At 40.3% G+C, this 23,764-nt stretch overlaps 2 protein-coding genes across 2 annotated transcripts; both read right to left on the bottom strand.

Moving 5' to 3' along the window:
- Positions 1-7,496: 7,496 nt before the first annotated feature.
- LOC103723043 (GATA transcription factor 9-like) lies at positions 7,497-9,436 on the bottom strand. Its single transcript, XM_008813836.6, has 2 exons — positions 9,177-9,436; positions 7,497-8,430 (listed from the first exon to the last, which is right to left on the bottom strand). Exons 1-2 carry the CDS (start codon positions 9,258-9,260, stop codon positions 7,819-7,821), a joined length of 696 nt encoding a protein of 231 aa, XP_008812058.1. The 5' UTR covers positions 9,261-9,436; the 3' UTR covers positions 7,497-7,818.
- Positions 9,437-15,846: 6,410 nt separating this feature from the next.
- LOC103723044 (NADPH-dependent aldehyde reductase-like protein, chloroplastic) lies at positions 15,847-17,268 on the bottom strand. Its single transcript, XM_008813837.6, has one exon. The coding sequence runs from the start codon at positions 16,889-16,891 to the stop codon at positions 16,094-16,096; it is 798 nt and encodes a 265-aa protein (XP_008812059.4). The 5' UTR covers positions 16,892-17,268; the 3' UTR covers positions 15,847-16,093.
- Positions 17,269-23,764: the final 6,496 nt, after the last annotated feature.

Here is a 23,764-nt window from a genome sequence, read left to right as displayed (position 1 = left end):
ATTTATTTACCCCATCTTCTGATTCTACTTGAGTATCTCCATATCTCCATGCTAGGCTATATGCCAATGTATGATTAAAGTAGGCCTGAAGGCATAGGTCTTTGGTAAGCATAAACCTGACTTGGTCTCTCATAATAATATAATTAACATATGCCATCCATCTACAAATTAATTGGAATAAAATTCCAATTGATAATTCTCTCACAAATTGAGACAGACTCAAATATAATTGGAGAAGAGATTAGGCTAGATAATTACTATAGATACAGAGATTGGGCTAAGTTAGGCCAAGTAAGACCTAACTTGGAAGAAGCCAGGAGCCACTTAGATTAGACATAAGTGGGTGTTAGCCAACTAAGCTAGGTGGCCGAAGCCCCTGCCTTTTAGAGCACCACCTAGATGGCACACTCCAAATTATAGTGTGCATCGAAAGAAGGGGGGCAGCCTCCTTAATGTGCATATGTGCTTCTTTGCATGAAAAATATCATAAACAAAGATCTAAAATTTCGGTACAAGTTCTTTGATGATCCCCAAAATTCTATCAAAATCTGATAACTTGTGACATCATAAATAAAGTAAATATTATAAAATAGTAAATTAAGAACTTATGTAATTATAATATAAATTATTACATCAAGATGGCACTAAAAAGTGTTCTGGTGGCTGGGAGAGGGGCTATTGTGTCAAAAGGCATGGGATAGAATCATAGTATGTACAAATTTTAGTTTTCTTTAAAGCTTTTATCCTTGCCTAGATGGGTCAAACCAAGCTGAAATGGGGCAAATAGTTTTCTCCCAAATTCTGGGTCATTAATAACTTGATGCATTAATGCTCTTGGGTTCGAGTCGGGCGAACACAACCAGGTCACAACGCTGATTTCAAACCTTCTTAATTCAAAAGAAAAAAAATATTTAGACTCCACCATCGGTTATCCACTCTTCCATCTAGGAATAGCTAATGGGAGAAGATAATTGGATATTTTCCTGGTTTGATGGTACCTCAACAATTCAATAGAAGTTTGTGAAAATAGTACACATTTTAAAATTATAGTATGTATAAATTATAAAAATATTTTGAAATAAAATTATTTATTTATTTATTTATTTATTTATTTACACTAATTTAAAACTTTATTAAGGCATTTTCTTTATTTATTTGTGAATTGACTTGTTCTTTTTATTGTACATATTCATTATTCACATAAAAAGCTATCCAAAGAGAGAGGATTTTTTGGTATGACCTCACCAATAACAAAATGTTTTATCATATTTTTTTTCTTATATACTTGTAGTTGGTTTCTTTGATTTTTCTTATTTGTTTTCTATCACAATTATTTTAAAATTCAATCATTTTCTTGGATGTTTTTAACTGGTTTTTTAATTTCTCTTCTTTGATAAACTAAGACATTTTGTTTATTTGTGTATTTTTATGGTTGTAATTTTCTGAAATTTCCTTATTTGGCTAGATTTCAATTTTTTTACATTTACATACAGCTAGGTAATCTTAAAAAAAGGTAAAAGGTAGAACATTATTTTTGGGACAAAAAAGTTAAAAATATAACATGGGAAGAATATTCCTAGAATCCAAAACATTTATTTTGTATGTTATAGATTTTGTAATTCTATTTTAATTTTGTTTTCTTACATTTTAGTTATATTGTATTGTCTTTAATTATTCATATCTCTATTTATTAGTTTAACCATTTTTATATTTATCTTTTTGCATTAGTTTTTGAATTATTAGCTTATTTTAATTTTGCATCTGACCTATTTATTTGTCTATTTAATGTATTACTTTCTTACATTTTCTTTTATTCTTCTTCTTTTTATTGTATTTCTTTCATTTGTAAAAAATTTATATGGTTGAATTATTTATATTCTTATCTAACTTGATTATTAACCTAAATTCATATATTTGTTTTGATTTTATCAAATGTGCACTTTACATGCCTCTTTATACGATGAAACCATTCTAAGGATTACTAGCTATACTTTTACCAGAGAAGATGACCGGAAGCACATTGAAGTAGATTGCATTATTTATAGTTTTTAATTAGATTTGGGTATCCGAAATATTGAAAATGAAGATAAGTCTTGTTAATCAAAGGGATAATGTACCTTTTTTTTAATTACTTGTATTGAGGACTTGAAAAGTACTATCAATGTACATTAACAAATAAAATAAGAAAAAGGGTTCAAAGAATTGAGGGATAAGATAGATAAAATATATGAATCAGATAAATAGTATCAAATTTTTTATTTTTAAAATTTTAAAAATAGATAACTCTTTAAATAAAGTCCAATTGGTTTGGCATGTCCAGGAGAGATCATATAAATAAGAAATAAAGATGAAGAAATAAATAGATTGTTCATAGATACTGAGGAACTAAAAGTATTCTAGTCATAAAATTTGACGGATATAATCAAAAATGGTATACTCCTCTTTTATTTAATAATATAGAATAGATAAAAATTTCTAATTAAAAACACTACCCTAAGGACACTGGAGAATTTAATGGAGTATTAATTGCCAAGGTACCTCTAATTATGAAAAGTTATTGTAAAAATAGAAACGGCATTCTCTCACACATTAAACTAGAGCACAATGACAACAAACCAGTGACAAACAGGAGAGACACTCAGGAGGTGCGGAGACCTATTTTGTTCTTGGCATCTGAAAGTTGTTATTATCATATTATGTTGACCACTGTGTCACTGCAGGTGAAGCTTGAGGAAGGTCTCCGGATGCTTGAGGTTTTTAAGGATCATACCAGCAAGACTTCCATTTTGGATGGCTTCACTTTTTATGAGATACGCCAGAAGGTGATGCAAGAAAGAAAGGCAAAGCAACAACAGCTTCAAAAAAAGGCACGATCAGATTCTGAAATATGAATTTAGGATGGTTCATATTTTTCAAATTGTCATGACTTTGTTATATAATTCAATAACCTTAAGTCAGTATGACCACTGTCGTACGGGCACAGACATGAGAGTTGGATTTGGATGCATGCCCAAATATCTTATTCTGAAAGCAAGAAAAAAGCAAGTTACTCAAGCATGTAGGGAAAAAGATCATGTTAATTTGATTATATCTATTTCACTTTGTTTTAGCATATGCTTACACAGGATATAACTGTGGTGATATTTGTTAAGGTGTTTCATCTTATATGAAATTGCTGAAGTACTTCGTTCATTAATTGACTTGTAATGTTTCTCCTGATTTCATGAATTCCATTGATTCTGATTCTACAATCACTGTGTTGTAACATATACATTAGTGAATTGATGATGCTTCCCACATCTTAAAAGTAGTCAAGAAGTAAACTATTGTATAAGCATCTAATTTGCCTGATGCACATTCAACTCATTAATGTGTTGATGTGGATTCTTCGAGCTCCACACGGGCAATACTGAGAATGATTCCTGTTGGATTTATATATTAGAGTGCATTATTTTGGTTGATAATTGGTACGCCTAAACCATTTATAATCCTGGGTATGCCCAAACCATTTTATAATTTTTTATCCGCATGCTTACCTCAAAATATTATATTCGGGAGAAAGTTTAAATGCCTCATTATCATTGCTGTATGCTGCAGTACTTCAAACTTGCTATATAAATGGCTTGAAGTTTCTTTTTTTCTGTAACCATGACAGCATCATACTCTCTTTGATAACTTGTTGGCTAACTAACTACCCTACTTTTTTTCTTTTGAAGGCTGTGGATGGACTGCCAGGAGATGTTGAGAATAGCAAAGATGGGACAAACTGGAAGCCCAGATTACAGAAGCCTCTGGTTACAGTTTTGGAGAAGGGACCTGTCCAGGGTGAACTGAAGCCATCTGAGGAAAGTGAGGCGCCTGCAGTGTCTGGTGTTAATCCGAAGGATGCTACACCGGTGACTGAGGAGCAGGTTAGCAAAAGTAGCATCGCCGTTGGGTGTTAGGTTTGCGACCCATTTGTCATCCCCTGGAGCCATTAGTTCCATTTCTGGAAATAGGTTTGAAAAATAGTTTTGCTGCATCCAAGAGGCTGGAAATGGACAGCTGAGGCAATATATTCTTTCTCCAATTTGCTTGTGATAAAGATGGTATATATTTCTCAGATCAGATACTTCCTTTCCACCGTCGTAGGGGGGTATTTTTTTTTTCCTAACTTGTTTCTTCCATCCTCTTGATAGCGCTCCCAATAAGTTGGGGGATATGTTGTTTTTTCCCTTTCCTGTTTTATTTTCATCAATCGATGTTTCTTTGCTTAGAAAAACATATTGATATTTATTTAATATATATTTTCATGTGTGTATCTACTGAACAAAATAGAGCTTTCTTCTTATTATTATTATTTTGATTTTTTTTTTTGAAAAATTGGCATTGCCTTGATGATTCAGGGAAAGCTTTCGGACGTTAAACTATGTTGTCCAAGGATTACCTTCAAACAGACACCAATCTGTAGGACCAGAAGGCTGTGGAGCAATTTATGGGATTTTGATTCTGGTGGACTTTTTATGATCCCTCAGATTTCTCGCCCGGCCCGTATCATCTTCTCCGCAACTCCTAGTTGGAGGGGAGAGTTGTACCATGGTTAAGTTGTCAGGCCATCCAAAAACCCCCTAATTGAATTATGGCCTATTACATGGATGGAAATCACACGGTCAATTGCAATGTTTGCGTGTGAGATGAGTTCAGGTTTGCTGTTGACGTAAGCTCCGTACTTTACAGTCGAGGGTTTCCGGATAACTAGTCCATAGGATTAGCCTTTGGGACAATATGTTTGGATACTGTGCTGCTCATCAAAATAAAATCAATATGATTCATTTTTATAAGTGTTGATATTAATATGAGATCAAATGATATTATAATATTAATTTTTTTTAGTACATCAGTGCTCATACTAGCCTCGCATGAGTACTGCCATAAGAGTCTAGAAAAAGGACACACCTCAGAGGTGGGGAAATAGATACATGGCGAGTCTAGAAAATTTCTTCGGAGTGGTAAGCAGCAAAGGAGGCGATTCAGTCCGCAGCTCTGTTCGCTTCTTAGTAGACATGTATGAAGGCAGCACACTCTCTCAGTAGCTTCCGGATATCGACTAGAAGCGGATGATCTGTCTCTCATGCCTCCTGTAGGATCTGCTCAATAAGCTCCATTGAGTCTGTCTCTAGAATGATACTGCCAACCTCAAGCACCCATCTAGCTTAGGAGATTCTCTCTCACGCCGCTCTGAGTTCCGCTCTAGGAGCACCTGCCTTAAAGGTACGTCATCTTTCTGTAGCTATCAATCTGGAGTAGTGGTCTCTGATCATAAATGCAACACCGACACAGTCATCGCCTTTGGCAGACTACTATCGAAATTCACCTTCAGATGGTCAGGGAGTGGGGGCTTCCAAGTAGTAAGGTTAATTTTTTTTTTAATTAAGAATAACTGAATTATTTTTACTGAATTTTGATTATTTTTATTGAATTTTTTAAGCATACACCCTCTAAATGTGTAATTGCACGAATGTTCTTTCAAAATTGCTATTTTCATATATATATATATATATATATATTCTTATAAACTTTTCTTTTTTTGCGTCTGCCTATAAAGGTATTTCAGTCATTTCAAATTTAAATCAGTTTTTTAATGGTGTTAGATGATATATATATATATATATATATATATATATATATATATAAAAGAAAAAGAAGGGTATATATGTAAAATAAGTATTTATAAGGGTATACATATAAATAGTATTTTTAATAGGGCATCCATATAATTTTATATATGTTGGAGGGGATACATACAAAAAAATCTAAAGAAGAAAGGAGAACTCAATAAAGATTTCTTCTAATTTTGATGTTAATCTGGGCGCATGAAGTATGTCAAGGACCCATTTTACCATCACTAACCAGGATGGTTTTACCATTGGGAGTTCGCATCTGTCACCATCATTCTTCCATCCTCACATGGTGGTTTTACAGCTAAATTAAATGGTTTAACCACCCAAAATAAAACAATGGAAGTATAGTATTGTTTAGTCATTAATGGATTGACGGGGTCCATAATATCTTATTATATGCAGACATATAATATTTGTAACTTTGAAGAATTGATGATTTATATGCAGATTAACATAATTTCGCTATGGCCAAAATCCTTTAATATTATAGGGCCAGGTAAGGATGCAATTTTAGGGCTTAACCCCAATCCATGCGCCCAACCTACTCATCGAGTAGGATTGCGTATTGAAGACTTGTAAACTTAGATTGGGTATGGACCCAAGAATCCCAATCTGACCTGACCTTAAGAAGGATTTGGCCAGGGTTAACCTTCAACCCAACTAGAATTCGACCCCAATCTCACCCTTCTTAACCTAAGTTGATAGATAGTTTTGTTTATACTATCCGACTTAATCTAACCTGAGTTGACCTAATCTCCCCCAAGCTGATAGATAGATAGCTACTAAACAAATAAACAAACAAACCAACTAACCAACCAACAAACAAATAAACAATAAATAAATAAATAGTTATATTTATTTTTTATATAGATTACTTATATATTTATATAATTGTGTTCTTTGATCTCAATGAATTATGTATGAACATATCACTTTATGAAGGATTAAGGGCTTAATATTAATCTATTAAAAATGTTTGAAATCTCTTACCTATCTTAAATTCTTATTCAACCCAATTTAACCCAATTAATAAAGTCCAACCTGGATTTGACCGGACTAACTCAACCCAATCTAAATTTAGTTAATATTGGGGTTAGGTTGCGTGAGAAAAGTCGCAACCTGAGACCAGATTGGCTTGGATTAGGGTTGAGGGATTTAGAGATTGGATTGGATCAAAAAAAAACTTGTCCTCAAGTTGACCCAACCAACCCGAGCTGTAGCCTTAGAGATGTGAAGCTCGAACAGATGTAATAAAAGAGGAAGGAATCGGCCCCATTCAGCCTTTATATTGGGAGCACATGCTCGCAGGTCAAGGACTGATGATGATAGACAGATCACCAGCTGGATGGTTATTCGAGGGCCGCACAAACTTGCAAATTAAGATATCTGCAAATTCCTCTGGAATATGTGCATTATCTTTCATTGCCATTGAACAAAATGTAATGATTCTTCCGAAAATCAAGATGTATTTCCTATGCACAATAAGAAAATATTGGTCCTGAATTTTGCTTTGGAAATAAAAGCTGAGAATGATGCATCACTTCTCTAGTCTCCATTTCCCAAAATCATCCAAAGCGGCATCCCGGAGTATCGAAGTCTTGCAAAAAAGAGCTCTAGTTCATTTCATAGCATAGAGCACGCAAAGGTGACATCTTTCCACTCTTTACACAAGATTGAATGGACATCACCAAGAGCACTCTTATTACTATCACGCAGGTTTAATAGTAGTGCTATATGGTTGAGAGTCGTTCATATCCAAACTCCCATAGCCTCACCTTTTCTTCCAGGAACAACAATGGATGAAGAAATTCCGAGTTCAAAATGCGATGCCAAATATTTGATGAAATAATAGACAATCCAGAGGAAAGTCAGTGATTTTGTCCTTGTTCAGTCAAGAAAGCTAAAAAGCACTTACATTCCAATTTCTCCAACACCAATTCCCATGACAGCAATATACAACCCAAAATTCAAAATTAAGAAAAGAATGCGCAAAGAAAAGAAGGACTAGCGGTGAAAGCTACATAGAAACTACCAATATAATCTTAATAAAACCGAAAGTTTTCAAAGGAGCAGAACACTACAATACAAGTTGGCAGTAACCTTCTACCTTTGCTCTTTTTGTTTTTTTCCTTTGCACCACAAGCTTAAACGTACAAACTCAATTGGATTGGGAGGAGAGTATGGCCATCATTCTCATCTCCATGACCTTCTTGTGTGAGTTGGAGTGCTTGTAGCTCACGAAAGTGGGGCTCTTTGCCGGCCTGTACTCAGGAAGCAACCTCCCGGACTTGAACCTCACCCCACACGCATTGCAGAGGGTCTTGGGCCCCAAGGGCCCTGCCCTCCACTGGGGCGTCTTGTGGGAGAGGCAGTGGGTGCACCTCCGGATCTGCTGCTGCTCTTTTCCCATCTTTTCCCCTGCCTCACCTCCTCCACCCACCAATAACTCCACCGCTGGTGCCTTGTCCTCTTGCTCCTTTTTAGGGAGGATGAGCTCGCTGTCTGCAAGCCAGCAGGTCTGGTGGAAGAGAAGTGGGTCTTGAGAGGTGAGCTCTTTTGGGGTGGTGACTCTCCGTCTCTTGCTTCTGGCCTTGGCCGGGATGGCAAGGTCCCGGAAGGAGGAGGTTTTGGTGGGGGGCTTTGGGGGTGGAGTGTCATGGCTTATGGTGGTGGGAGGTGGGAGGGGTTGGGAGGTGTAGCTTGTGGTGCCTGAGAGGCAGTCCTCCACATAGATGGAGAGCCATTCTAGGCTCACATCCTCTTCTCCTTCCTGCATGCAAACATAAAAACATAAAGGAAGGAAAGGAAAGGAAAGGAAAGGAAAGGAATTCTCTTAATATGATAACACACAACTCTTCAATCAATAGATGTTGCAAAGCAAACTTCTTATGAAACCCATAACCCACAAAGGGAGAGAGTGAGAGAGAGAGAGAGAGAGAGAGAGAAGTAAATTTCCATGAGGCAAGTTCACCTAGTCATTCCATTAAGAGCATGAAACGAAGGGAGAAGCCATACGATCAAACATCAAAGCTTACAAGCTTTGAAGGCACACAGATACCATAGCCTCAAACTAATGTAAGAAAAATTTCAAGAAAAACCCCTGAAAACTAGAAAGCGTGGTGTGACTTGAAGTCTAAAAAGAGCTCGGAGCACACTCAAAGGAATCATATTTTTTAATTGCACATGTACACCGGACAAAATAGTAAGATCTCCTAAAAATAATAATAAAAAAAGAATTGCACTACGTATATAGGCCAAAAAGTCTGCAATCAGAGTAAGTAAAACTTTAACAAAAAAAAAAAAAAAAACACAGAAAGCATCAATCAATTCCAAGATAGAAGTGGATGTTTAGCCAGCACCAACACATAAACAAGAAACCATGAGGCACAGGGAGAAGAAAAAAAGAAACACCCATGACAAGAATTTTTTTTCTCTTTTTGTTGTTAAAACAATAAGAGAAGACCTCATTTTTGAATCATTAAAAAGAAAAAAAAAAGACAGAAAAGAGAAACAAACCGTGGTTTCTCCGGGCACGAACTCGCCCAACAGGGGACCCGCCGGTGGTCCGCCGGAAACCGATGCATTGGAGGAGATATCCATGGCGAGGAAAAAAATGAAGAGAGAAAGAGAGAGAGACAGATGTGGGGGGGTCTTTTGGGTTTATATATCCATTGCCTGTGCTGCGCTGTGGGTTGTAGAGGTATAGGAAACAGCTGCCTCCCTCTTTCAGTGCCTTTTTAAATCTCCGCCTTGTTCCTTTGTCGGTAGAGAGAAGCAGGAACCCCAGAAGAAACAAAAAACGCTCTCTCTTTCACACCCAAACCAATCTCTCTCTCTTTCTCTCTCTCTAATTTACTACTCTTTTTTTGTCAACACGTAATGTAAGAAGACATCTCTCCTTCCTTTTGAACGTGATATTTGTTCCACCCTGAATGGTGCGGCGTGGGTCTACGAAATGCACCGCTGAGCTGGTGGACCAACCCAATTGCAAGAACTTTTTTTATCCGCATTACTCCATAGTTGGACTGGTCCACCCCCTAAGCGGTGGACCTGGTCCAACCAATAACCTTTCAGGCATTATATTACAAGAGGCAAACCATTTCACCGAGCGCATCCTTTCTTTCTACTCTTTCTTTTCTTTTTTTTTTTTTCTTTTTTTTTTGCTGAATACGGCTTTCTTTCTTTCTACTCTTTGGACTCGAGAAAGAGAGCGGGATTTGCTTGCACATGTGCGGGGAGCGTGTGGGGGAACTTTGAGGGGCCCCACAGCCACAGACGAGGACTTGAGACGAGCTGCTTTCTTCATCGCAAAGAGCTCGTTAGCTTCCAAAGTTCCAACCGGAGACAGCTGTACGCGCTGCCATCTTCAAAATTCTAAGCACTAAATGGCAAGGAAAGTTGAGGTAGAAACAGGATTGCTGACCTTCTACCTCTCGGGTTTTAACACAGCATCCACCTTTTGGCGTGTTTTTCGTTTTACAGGTGGGCGCGTAGGATGATGGACATGTGTGAGCATAAAGTTTATCTTCTCCCAAGTACTTTCTCTTTTTACGACGCTTGGATGTCAAGGAAACGGTGAGCCACATATGCATCGAAAAAAAAAGTGAGCTACGTGAAACTGGCTCCAAATAAAAGTTATTTTGTCTCAGAAAAAAAATAATATCAAGTTATTTGTTGAAATGCTGACACGGACGTCTCCACGGATGCATAAGAGGATAGAAATGAGAGGTTACTGGATTGTCTCCAGTAGGATCTCCGATGCTCAAGTCGGCGATGATTTTAGAGGATACTTAACAAAGGAGGAAGAAAGAGCAAAAGAGACAAAATTTCTTCTAACTTGGATGATTATTCCATAATTTTGTTTTGTTCTTACGTTTTTGGTGGAGAGTTTTGGATTTATTTATAACTAGTGTTGAGATATATGAAAACATTCCATATATCTCATTATTTTGAGCTTTGTTGGGAGCTATTTTTTAACCAAAATATCCATAATAAAATATAATAATTACATATTTTGTCCCTTTATAAATCTAAAAATCTGCTGGAGCCCTAATAAAGAACCCTAGCCGTGGATCAGACTCCTTTCCGTACAAGCAAAGGTATTCTTCGTGCCTTTTTGGAGCAGTTCGAAGATCGATCTCGGCAATCCAACACTACAAGGCTGTTCGCCCAACACCGATCTTCAATCCAGCAAAACTTTACGTTAAACCGTTGCGGCGCCGTGTTGAGGACCCCCACAAACTACGCTGCCAGCGGAGCAACGACCGTGCACCAACCGAGGGCCTAAGCGGCCAATTGATGTGTCTTGTGACTGGCTGACCCTTGGCCGACTGCGAGGTTTATTCACGCCTTCGGCACAGCGTGGGATCAGCCCGCGCGCCAGACCTCGCCTCATCAACCCAATGGGCACTCGGCTGAAAAGAGCAGGCCACATGGATAGCCATGCGCGCAGGACGGCGCGCACAACACGGCCATGGCGAGAGCACCCCCAGTGTGCCCGCGCCCGCATGGCCGACTTTGGCCGGGCGCGTGCATGGCCTCACGCAGTAGCGCGCATGCGCCCAGGCCCGCGCGCAGCAGTGCGTGCGTGCTCGCCCACGCGCCCGCGTGCGCCGGCTGGCGAACTGCGCGCCCAAGTCCCAGTCCCTCTCGGCTTGGGACTCTTCCAGCCGGGACGCGCAACCCGGTCAATCGGGACACGCATCCCTTGTGCCCAGCCCGCGCCACCCGAGCAATCGCAGCCTTCCATTGTCCACCCTTCAACGGCCAAGGACCAAGTCAACATCAGCTGCGGAAGGACCTCTTCTTGGGTGATTTTCAGCCAGTGATCTCATGCCAATCGATGGTGAAAAAGCCTCAGATCCATGTCTCTCTTAGGCCAAATATGCTTCGGACCTTATTTCCAGAGTAGGCTTGATAGTTAGTAAGACAGCCAGGACTCCATTATAATATAACGTCTGACTTAATCTCACTAATGGTGTGCCTTTGCCCGATGTCACTCTCTACAGACTGCTGGTTGCCAGTCTTATCTATATTATAGTTACACGAACAGATATTGTATATGCAGTTCACATGATTAGTCAGTTCATGCACCGGCCTCGTTCTCCCTATTATGCCATTGTCCTTCGAATTCTGCGCTATATCAAGAGACTCTCTTTCATGGTCTACACTACTAATCTCAATCTTCTCTTGACTTGCGGGCCTACTTTAAAACATACTGGGCTGGTGACCTTACCGATCATCGTTCTACTACAAGCTATTGCTTCTTACCAGGATCTTCTCTCATTTTCTGGCGGAGTAAGAAGTAGACAGCTATTGCCCATTCCACCACTGAGACCGAGTATTGAGCACTTGCCGATACAACTTCTGAGTTCTTATGATTATGCTGACTGTTGACTGACATGGATGCTCCTCAGCTCTCTAGTTATCCTTTACACTGTGACAATCAGAGCACCATTCAGATTTTCTATAACGATGTATTCCATAAGCGCACTAAGCACATTGAGATTGATTGCCACTTTACCTGGCAACATCTCAATGATGGCATTCTCCACTTACGATCCATTATTTCTGCAGATTAGCTTACCGAAAGTCTCACCCATCGGGTCGTCCCGGTGAACTTACCAGCAAACTTAAGTTAGTTTCTACGTCACCACCTTGAGTTTGAGGAAAATATTAAGATATATGAAAATATTTCTATGTGTCTCTTTTCTTTGTACTTTTGTACTTCTGTTGTACTGCTTTATTATACTACTTTGTACTTACTCCCTTTAGCCTCACTCCCTATAAAAGGGCCATTCTTTGTATAGATTAGGGACATAGAAACACACATAACTCTCTCAATTCTTTCGACTTTCTTCTTTTTTACAACAAGGATTCTACATCTCTAATAAATCATATTCCAACAAACTCAAAATCGTACTGCAACAAACTGTTGTTGATGTAGCATAACAATCATGGAGACATGCTGTAACAGTTTGGCATGTGATAGAATTGCTGAGACTACATGTAGATTTGAGATGCAAAACTAATGTGTTTTCTTTGTGGGAAGTTCCTACTGAGCTTGAATCGATGGCCAAGGTGGCCGAGCAGAGTCGAAAAATATCAGCCGCAGAGGTCGGCCGCGTGCTCATCCAGTCAGAAGATCCGATCATAATATCTTGGAGAGTTTTTGGATGCGCCTGAGCCACTATATAAGTCATGAGTTGAAGGATTCTCATCATGCCACATCATTTTGATGATTAAATATCATGAGAAGTTGCGGAACAAGTGTCCACAATTTTTTGAAGCTTTCCAACCGACAGTGTCTGAAAGATTTTGCCGATGTATGATGGTGACTGGCGACGCGTTGTTAATCCATGAGATAGCGTAGAGTCCCCCTTCAGCCGTAGAACTGATTATATATCATTTCAGACCGGGTCACCAGGTCAAGTCTATTTGAACTCATCTCCCAAACTATAAGTTTCTTCCAAGTGAAGAATGCCAATTCTAAAACCTTTTAGCATGAGATTTTTTGTTCTTCAACCTTTTTTTGCTATGAGTTTGTCAAAGATCGAACGTCCTGCAATATATCTTGAACAAACTTTTAATGTTGACGAACAATCACAATTCATTCTCCATGTCTGGCTCTGTCCACGAAAGAAGTGCTAGTTCATGAAAAATTCTGTCAAAAATTTTTACTAAAAGAAAAGAAAAAAAAAGAGGTCCGAGAACTAGATACATCACTATCGAGTCGCAGATGAGAACATGCATCGAACAATCAGAGAAACTTCTCTCTCCATTTCATCTTCTAAGATTTCTTGAACAATGATGGGAAGGACTTTTGCCTCCGTCCTTATAAGACTTCACACCCCTTCGACTTTTCGCCATCTACAGTTACACACTTACACCTCTTCTTTAAGAAGTTTCAACTATCTCCATGAAATTTTTTTTTGGCTCAATGTTACCCTTGTATCTATCTTCATCAACTGGCTGGTAATAAAAGTCAGCACGTAACCATCACATGCCCATATTGATAGTTTTTTCTTTCGAAAATTATCTACGTCGGTGGGAGGCCTAAGGTTTGTAAGGCGTTTCATGCCAATTGTTAGGATCATATGATTGTTGCCTATTCAAGTGGGTTGCTATTGACAGAGATGGAAAGAGGATAGAGCATTTGAAAAAGGTTTGGGATGCCAGAGTCGCACTTAAAAGGTATAGCGTCACAATAGCTTCTGGTTGTTAGGCGATTGAAGGAAGCAGAGATGTCAATTAGCGAGGGTCTATATATGGGTTGTTATTCATAGAGTTTTTCTTTAGAGTAATTTTAATCATTGATTTGTTACTATCTAGTCGTACGTAGTTCAGTTTGAAAGATTTTTGTGTTCGTAAGTTGAGCTATAAGCACATTTAATTACCCCCAGAATTGTTATTATGGATACCTCATAATTTGTGTAGAAATATGATTTGTATAGAAAATATTTATGAAAATGATTACTCATATTTTAGAAAACTTATGAAAATAATTTCCGGCTTTACATATGTCTTTGATAAAGAGTTTAATTATTTGAAATGAAAATTATTTATGACCCCATTCTAAACATTGACAGCATCTTAATGAAGTACCTTTTCTCTTAATCCTTTTGCTATCTCGCACCTCACCAGCCTTCTTCTAGCCCTTTTTTGGTCTTCCAGGATGTCTTCTCCGATGCAGTATAGCAATTAGTTGCAGGTCAAGGGAGTCTAAAATTGCATGCAGGGCACAGGCCGAATAGTAGGCTCATAAGCCTTCAAATAAATTGGCTTTAAGTAGTAGGATGCACATAATCTTCAGTCTCCTTTGCAGCTGGATGTAATTGCTTCCATAGCATGGCAGCAACGGAGGCCGCAGGGATCCCACCTTCTACACGAACCAGCCCTTTCATGCAGGTCAACTACATATCTATCGTTTTTATGGTCCACCTCAAACTTCTAAACCCTTCTCCGTGCTTAATAGCACTCATCCATGGCATGTACCTTAGCTAACGCAAGCTTTTTCTGGATCTTAGGGCATGCAGGTCCATCAAACTTTGACATCCCATTTCTCTTGGCTTGGAATCTCTGCATGCATTAATAGCCTCTTCATGGCCTTCAAAATGTGTTGATGGGCTTATCTCCGGCATCCAAAATGCCCTATTGAAAGATTTACATACATTGAAAGTTATGTCTTGTCCATCTCTCGTTGGGCACGTTCCTAGCCTTTTCTTTCATGGCTAGATCAGCCATGCTTTTTTGAAGTACGTCCGCATGCCCACAATAGATCCTCGCATCTCTAGCCCCTATACTTTTCTTTGAAATTTATATGCATGTGCTTCACACGGTGCCCATGGATTCATACTATCAAATGTGGAGGCCGAGACCAAAGAAGTTTTGGACATGGTTCTTTAACAAATTTGTTGGCTGATATTAGTTGCTTAGAGGAGCATGGGTGGCTAGCAACGGCCTGTCTCACTACCACTCGTCCGGATCCTCAACAGAGATCAAGCTTGCAAGATCCAAAGAGAGTAGGTCCTGTACAAGATATACTCCGCATCACCCTTGGCCCCTTCGTTGGCTAACCAATTTGCCCATGGATTCATACTATCAAATGGCTCTACTAGACCCTAGAAAACAAACAAACCTGCTCTACTGACTCCTTTCAACAACCAAGTTTGTGCATGCATTAGTAAGTTTCATTCTTTAAATCATCTTTTGATAAACAATTTATTTGATTTGTTGAAAATTTTGACTGGTCCTTCAATTGTCATTCAGATTGAGATCACAAAAGAGCTGCATTTTACTTTACCACTCCATCAGAGCCCAGCTTCCACAAGTTATTTACGACAAATATCAATTCACACAGCATCAGAGGTCAACTGTCTGAAGAATAGATTGACAATAGATTTGTACATATGCGAAATTTAGCAGTGGCCGCCAACCAGTTTGTAAGTGAGTTTTTCAAAGATTTATTTTCTACAAATTGTTCCGGTTTGCAATTTCTTATTCTACTGATGTTATAAAGTTGTTATTTTGTTTTCTATTGCTTCATTGAAGAAAATTGACTATGAAGTAGGAATCATCTCACAAGATAAACATTCCTATCTAAAGTAGAATTATGAACCTAACCTAGGACAATCATATATTTTAGCACGTGCATTATCCATGCTTCCCTACATAAATATCAGAGATAGCCAATGAAACAGCCCGACAATCCATATATATATATATATGCAGTGCCATGCACCTCGACACACAAACCGTTCGACATAATGTCTCAAAGGACGAAGGAATAAATACCGACTAAAAATGAGTAAACACGCCTAACAGGATCACAGAGAGCAACTAAAAAATCACAGTACGAGGAACAAACGTAATAATAATAATAATAATTATAAATCGAGCGAAGACTGTCAATGTTACGAAGTCCCCATGCTAACCTAGACGTAGCCACCGTTCGCGCGGATGACCTGGCCGTTAACCCACTCGGCGGCGTCCGTAGCGAGGAAGCCCACGACCGGTGCGATGTCCTTGGGCTCCCCCAGCCGCCCCAGCGGGCACTCCTCCACCACCTTCCTCACCGCCTCCTCGCTCTTCCCGGCGAAGAAGAGCTCCGTCGCCACCGGACCTGGCGCCACGCAATTGGCCGTGATCCCCGTTCCCTTCAGCTCCTTCGCCAAGATCCTCGTCATCGCCTCCACCGCTGCCTTCGACGCCGTGTACGCCGCGCACCCCGGCCTCAGCGACCCCACCAGCGACGACGACACCGTGATGATCCGCCCGCCGCCACCCCGCTGGAGTCGGTTGGCTGCCTCGCGGCAGCAGAGGAAGACGCCGCGGGCGTTGACGGAGAAGGTGGCGTCCCAGTCCTCGACGGCGGTGTCGGCGAGGGAGGGGTACTTGGAGTCGACCACGCCGGCGCACGCGATGAGGATATGGGGCGCGGTGCCAAAGAAGGACTCCGCCCGGTCGAAGAGGGATTTGACGTTGGCGGGGTCGGAGACGTCGGCGCGGACGGCGACGGTGCGAGGAGCGGACGAGGAGCAGGAAGAATTAAGCTCCGCGGCGAGGAGGTCGGCGTGGGAGGAGGAGGAGGAGGAGGCGTAGTTGAGGACTAGGCGGGCGCCGAGGGAGGCGAGGTGGATGGCAATGGCGCGGCCGATGCCGCGGGAGGCACCTGTGACGATGGCCACGCGGCCGTCGAGGGGGAGGACGGGCGGGTCTTGGGCGGCGGCCATTGGGAAATTCTGTGCTTCCAAACGACGCAGGTGCGCAGAACGAAAGCGCCTTGCGATATTATTTTGTGAAAAATGGGAGCCATCTTCACCGTCCAACGAGGGTATTTATAAGAGAGGATATAAGCTACCAACCTTCCTTATTTTTATTTTTTTTTTAAAAAAAAATATTTTAATAATATATGTACCGAGTTAGCGGGATCTAGAACAGGCGGGGGTTCAGGGTAAGGACAGCCCCAGGACGATGCGAGGAAGAGTAGGATAAGGGGACGATGGAGGTGGGAAGAAGGGGTGTTGGAGCTAAGGCAAGGAGCTGGTATGATGAAGTTGGGAGTAGGAGGAAGGCTTTGCTGGAGCTATGAAAAAGGGTGAGAAGGAGGTGTGGCGTAGGACTGAAATCGAAACGGATATGGATTGGATATTAGTATATCTATATTTATATTTGTTTTGTTTGACCGATACGGATATAGATATTAATCGGATGCAAAATTTTATATTCATATCTATTTTAAGCAAATACAGATACAAATTATATACCATAATATGGATATAAATACGGATGTAAGTCGGATAATTAAACTTTATGACAATGAAATTAAACATATTACTAAGTGGATGATAAATTAAGTTAATAGTATGTTAATATGATTATTTATTTTTTTAAAATGTTCATGAGTGCTATATAAAATTAAATAGAATTATAAATAGAATCAGATATTCGGATATGTATCGTATGGTTTTCTATTCATGTCCATATCCAATTTTTTTTGACGGATATAGATACAAATACTGATGTTAGTCGGATGCTCAAATTTCTATCTATATCTGGATAGTTTCGGACATAAAAATGGATCTGGATGGATATTATCCGATCTATTTTCACCTCTACGATGGTGCGATAGAGCTAGGAGTAGAAGGAGCTTGTTGGAGTTGGGAAGAAGGGGAAGAAGGAAGCAGTGGCATGATGGAGCTAAGAAGAAGTGATCTTGCCGAAGTGAGCTTTAGATCATCAACGGTCGTGGGGCTGACACCATTGTAGGCAAGGCCAAGGTGGTGGAGGCTCCCTCCTCCACTCCTCCCCTCCTTCTTAAGCATCTGCAGCAACCACTAGCAGGACCCTCCTCCGCACCTATCTCCTCCTCCTCATAGCCAGCTAAGGCTACAAATAGGTCAGGTTGACCTATGACCCGATCCGACCCGTTTAGACCTGATTCGAATTATTTTGGTGAACCCGTGAGACCGGGTTAGGTTCTAAAATTAGTCCTATTCCATTTTTTGGGTTATGTCCGGATTTATTGAATTCAGAACCGACTCGACTTGACTCGATCCATTTGAATTTTGGATAATTTTAAGTTTCCAACTCTACGACCCGACCCGAATCGAACCCGATAAACTATTTGGTTTCGAAAAAGCTCGAACTAGTGTTTTTCTCTAAGTTATGCCTTATGACTGGTGTGCATATCCTATAAGTGAGTGGTATTTTGCATCTTGAGTTTACTATTTGGGCTCGAAAAGGCTCGAACTAGTGTTGTTCTCTAAGTTATGCCTTATGACTGGTGTGCATATTCTATAAGTGAGTGGTATTTTGCATCTTGAGTTTATAGATTTACTTCAAAACATAGAATGATTCATGCAGTTTCATTGCTTGGTTTTGAAGGCTTATTAAAGAATAATGAGCATTTATAGGAACATAGTAACAACTAGGCTGGAAAAGGCCTGAGTATGAAGACATGGGTTATTTTCTAGATAATCTGATTTGATGAGCATTGCATGTTTTTTTTGTAGCTAGTCAACCTTATCTGGTTTGTAATTTTTTGTCCTTTAATATCCAAAAGGAAAGTCATTGAATCTGCTTTCTGCTTCATAGACACAATCATACTCTTTCAGATTTATTTGAACTCGACTTGGACTCAAATCAGACCTGAATTTTTTGGGTTGGGACCGAGTTATATATGGACTCGACCCGACCTGAATGACCGTTGTATCAGAAATTTTAGCAATGGACTCGACCCGACCCGATCTTTTATTGAATTGGGTATGGGTCCAATATTAGGACCCAAACAAGAAACGGGGTTCGGTCGGAGTCACTCATGACCCAGTTCGACCCAACCCATTTGCACCCTTATAACCAGTAGGTCCATCCGGCTCCTCTCCTCCGGCCTCAACCTCGTCGACATTGAGTTCTTGCCCCCCGCCCCCTTCTCCTTCACCCTTGATGATGATTCAGACCCAAACCCCATCTCCTCCTCCTCAATGACTAAACCTGATAAAAAAACCAAGCAACTTGCCCAACCCACCCAAGCCCAAACTGTTTTGGAAGGATCTTTGCTTGATTTTGAAGCCCGAAGGGCCAAGTTGAGCCTAAAATTTAAGCTCACCTATTAAATGAGTTGGGCTCAGGTTTACATCGACTCGGCTCATGCTCGGCATGAGCCTGATATTTATATAATATATAATATGACACAATATATATTCATATAGAATCTATATTATATAATATTAAATATTCTTTCATGTTCTTTCTCATCTCATCCTCCCGATCTCTCTTTCCCCACCTCCCCCTCCTCTCCTCCACCTCCTCCTCCCACTACCCTGAATACCCCCTGTATTTTCTCCCTCTCCCTTGTGCCTCCTCCTTCTCGTCCTCCTCCCACCGTGTTGGTCGCCTCCCATCCTACCTCTCCCTCTCTTCCTCGTCCCACCTCCCCCTCCCCTACTCATCGGGTTTTAGGCCTGAAAACCCGAAGCCTGATAAGTAGCGGGCTCGGGCTTGGAAAGTAAGCTTGATCTCTAGGCTAGGCTGGACTTGGGTCTGAAAAAATTAAGAGGTGCCTAAGGCTGAGCCTGACCTGAACTCAACTCAGCATGCTCATTGAGTAAGTGCATGAGTGATGATTTAGTCCCCCGATGCCTCTTACAACCTAGTCCCTCAATGTCTTATTCGACCTAGTCCCTCGATGCCATCATGTGGTGCCATTGTGGTTGATCTTGACGTATGTTACCTATCCTTCCACCCCCTTAGCCTCTTTCGCAGCCCTCCCACTCCTCTCCTCCTCCTCCAAGCCCCTTCCTTCAAATGCTTCTACTAGGGTTAGATCGTGCCCTCACCTTTGCCGCCACCCACGAGGTGTTGAACATCAAGGCTGAGGAGACAGAAGGGCGTTCAAAAAGAGCCCCTTAATTCTATATAATTATCAGACCTGATACTCATTTTAGTATGAAAATGATCCTAAAGCTTGAGATATTAACCAAATCAGCCACACACATAACTAGCTAGAATCGGTTGCAAGTGGACAAATTCGAGCCGTCTATGCTAAATCGAGCAGCCAAGGATAGAATAGCAGTGAAAAGGACAAAAATGCCTTTTAAAGCACCGTAGCTAAGTTGTGAAAGAAAATGGTGGTGGGTATCATTTTTTTTTATTTTGATAGAGAAAAAAAAAAAGAAAAGATAGCTAGGGTTATGATGGTCATTTTGCAGTTGAGAACAATCTTTGGAGAGTTCCTATCCCTCTCAAGTTCAAGTGTTGAGCTTGAGAGATCAATTTGCTCACAAGATCACATGGCCATCTTGTGAATGGATGGCGAGGGCATTCAAACAAGTTTTTAGAAGCCATCTCGATAGAACTAAAAATGGATCAAATACGGAGCAAATATTGATATATTCATATTTATATTCATATCTTTTCAACAGATATAGATATAATTATAAATATTAAATGGATATCAAGATTAATAGTCATATTTATTCTAAATGAATACAAATACAAATTGGATATGAAGTATATCCATATTTGTTCTAAGATATAAATAGAAAATTAAGTATATCCATATTTTTCTATCTGGATATGGTAGGAATGATCTCTCAAGGATCTCATCTTTTTCTTTGCTTTTCTCTTAATCATTTGATACCTATGAGGCCTATCTAGTTGGGGGAGATGGTGGCATCACCTTGGTTTGCATTCTTACTATTTTGTAAGCTCATCAAAATCAAAAGGTATTATTGGAGGGATTTCAAGCAGATGACTCATGCATAGATAGTGGCCTACCCGACCTATATCAGATTTGTTGCCATCCCTACCCTAAGATACTGGGATCTGAGGGTTCGTATGATGATAGAGACTTCTAAAGGGTCGGATCAAGGGTCTTAGACCCTATCCACGCATTTAGAAACCTAAATTTGAGAGAGAAAGCAAAGATCCACAAGCCAAGTACTAAACTCGCAGAAATTAAGTAAAGACAAGCAAAATAAGAGAGATGCAAACTAATTTGTAATCAAGAATTAGCCAGAATTTTTATTCCATCAAAAGAAACTCCATGCCAGCATTCATGGATAAAAAATCTAAGCAAAAACAAACAAAGAAAATGGATGCTTTGGATTCTCCGCAAGGTCAACACAGCCCTCTACCTAGAAGGAGATCGCTTAGGGGTGGTGGACTGTGGACAAAGAAGTCTGTTCATGAGTCTCAGGTAGGTACTATTTGGACTTAGGCAATGTGGACTTCTCCAATTTCACTCATATGAAATCTCAATGATTTGGACCCAGACAAGAGCTAAACTTACATAGTTACTATCTGGGGTCAAAAACTTGGACTTCAAAATCCTGTGGGTCTAGTTTGGAGTCAGGAGTTATGAATCTAACCCGTAGTCCCCCAGGCTAATCATGAAGTGAGGAAGAAGGTATTAACCTACGCGTAGACTTGATGTGCTACCGTACGTTGATGCATTTGAATCCTTATTACATCTTCATATGTCTAATATAGAATGTTTTTGATAGGCCGCGATGCTCGGAGAGGAACCCAAGGCCAAATCCCAAGTATCTAGGATGAAGCTTAGACGTGGAGAACCGTTACATGCATTGTGCAGGAGCTGAAGCAGCTGTAAACGGCTCCATGCAACGTGACTAAGTCAACCAGCCGTTAGAGATTGTTTAACATTCCGTTTTCCTTGCTTAATAGTCAAAATAGGGACCTTTAGTTTCGGCAATATGTACGTAGGATTTGTTAGTTATTTGCCTATTTAAGAATCCATGAACATCAATAAAATCATCAAGCATTTTATCCAAACTATTTGTGGTTCATTCTCACCTGAAGAGAATACTTAAGACAATTGCGGTTGCTAGCTTAGCTCCTGATTAGGACCTAACAATTTTAATGGAAATTTATCAGTTGTTCATTGACATGCAATTATATAAAGAATACTATTTTTCTTCAATAGCCATTTCCTTATTGGAAGTCCTTCATATCCATTGAACATTATGGGCTTTTACATCCCATCATATATCAACCTTTTATCAGCACGCATATACAAAATTCATATTGTGTAATTGATGCATTGAATCCATCTCATATCTTTAGTCTATATGCACCATGAGGGAAGTCGTAAGTAGTTGATTGACATGCATGCATACAAGATCTCTCCTTGACATAAATCAGAAAAGATGCATCATTATATTCCTCTAGCAATCATTAGCATTTTAAATTATAGTGGGAAGAGAATCACTGCGTTTTAAATAAGATCTCATAATATTAAATGCATTTTAAATTATGGTGGAAAGAGAATCACTGCATTCGTTCTATAGCCATTGCATTTTTGGAATGACCTTAACATCCATTTAATATTATGAGATCTTATTCCTATCACCATCCCTCGCAATAGCCTGCAAATGCCCATAATCAGACGTTTTATCTCACGTATTGTTCCACCAAATCATTTGCGAGATGGCTGGAGGGATAACCCCATTCCTTGTGCTGGTATTGGTGCTATCTCTAAGCAATGCTCCAAGACTCTCTTCGGCTCAGGAGGCGCCCAAGACTCCCCAAGGTTCCAAAAGGCCCCGAACCGATCATCTCGCCATCTCCGCCTGATAACCCAAGTGTTGAAGAGCTGGATTTCAATCTACAAGGCCGCGACCCAAGTGGGGGCCCCAAACTCCCCAGGGTTCCAAAATGCCCCGAACCGATCATCTCGCCATCTCCGCCTGCTATTCCGAGTGTTGAAGAGCTGGATTTCTTTCTACAGGGCCGCGACCCAAGTGGGGGCCCCAAACTCCCCAAGGTTCCAAAAGGCCCTGAACCGGTCATCTCGCCCTCTCCGCCTGATATCCCAAGTGTTGACGATCTGGATTTCTTTCTACAGGGCCGCGACCCAAGTGGGGGCCCCAAGACTCCCGAAGGTTCCAAAAGGCCCCGAACCGATCATCTCGCCATCTCCGCCGGATATCCCAAGTGTTGACGAACTGAATTTCTTTCTACAAGGCGGCGACCCATGTGGGGGCTCCAAACTCCCCAAGGTTCCCAAGGGCCCGGGACCCCACACTCCCAATTCCCAAAGGTTCACCTTCTCCGCCTGATATCCCAAGCGGCGGCGAATTTGATTTATTTCCATGAGAACCCTGGCTCAAAATTTATGGAGTCGTTGCGTCCAATGTTATTTTGTTTTTATCATAAATGGCCTCATGCCCAGGAGTGAATTAACTGTCTTGAATACTGATTGACATAGTATATTTAGTATTTTGTTGGTTTATTCCTATGGATGGGATTTTGTGATGTTGATATGACCGTATAACTTATGATGTGTATGATGGAAGCAATATATGATGGCAGGTGTAGTCTTTTTATGAATGAGAGATTCTTCGAGTCAATTTTTAAGGATAAGAAAGCGGAATAATTTAGAATTGTCTATTTTTGAGGTAGAAGGCCAAGGGTTTACAATGGCTAGTTTACCATAGTTCTAGAGATTTCCACGAGAAAGTAGTTTCCGGTTCATGGTGCTACCATAACAAGATGGTAAGTTGGCATGAGGATGTGGGATTGTCATGGACAACATGCAGGAGATTAGAACATAATATATAAATGAAAGCTAACATGCTATACAG

This window comes from Phoenix dactylifera, chromosome 1, assembly GCF_051530095.1.
Source record: "Phoenix dactylifera cultivar Ajwa chromosome 1, Ajwa_hap1_PhDact_Kaust_v1.1, whole genome shotgun sequence".
NCBI classification, from domain to species: Eukaryota; Viridiplantae; Streptophyta; class Magnoliopsida; order Arecales; family Arecaceae; genus Phoenix; species Phoenix dactylifera.
This window is presented reverse-complemented; position numbering and strand designations above follow the sequence as displayed.

Excerpts from the sequence above, each read along its gene's own strand:
- LOC103723043 (XM_008813836.6), bottom strand. The coding sequence starts at position 9,260 with ATGGATATCTCCTCCAATGCATCGGTTTCCGGCGGACCACCGGCGGGT. Across the intron at positions 8,431-9,176 it reads TCGTGCCCGGAGAAACCACG|GAAGGAGAAGAGGATGTGAG; the intron begins GTTTGTTTCTCT and ends GTTTGCATGCAG.
- LOC103723044 (XM_008813837.6), bottom strand. The coding sequence starts at position 16,891 with ATGGCCGCCGCCCAAGACCCGCCCGTCCTCCCCCTCGACGGCCGCGTG.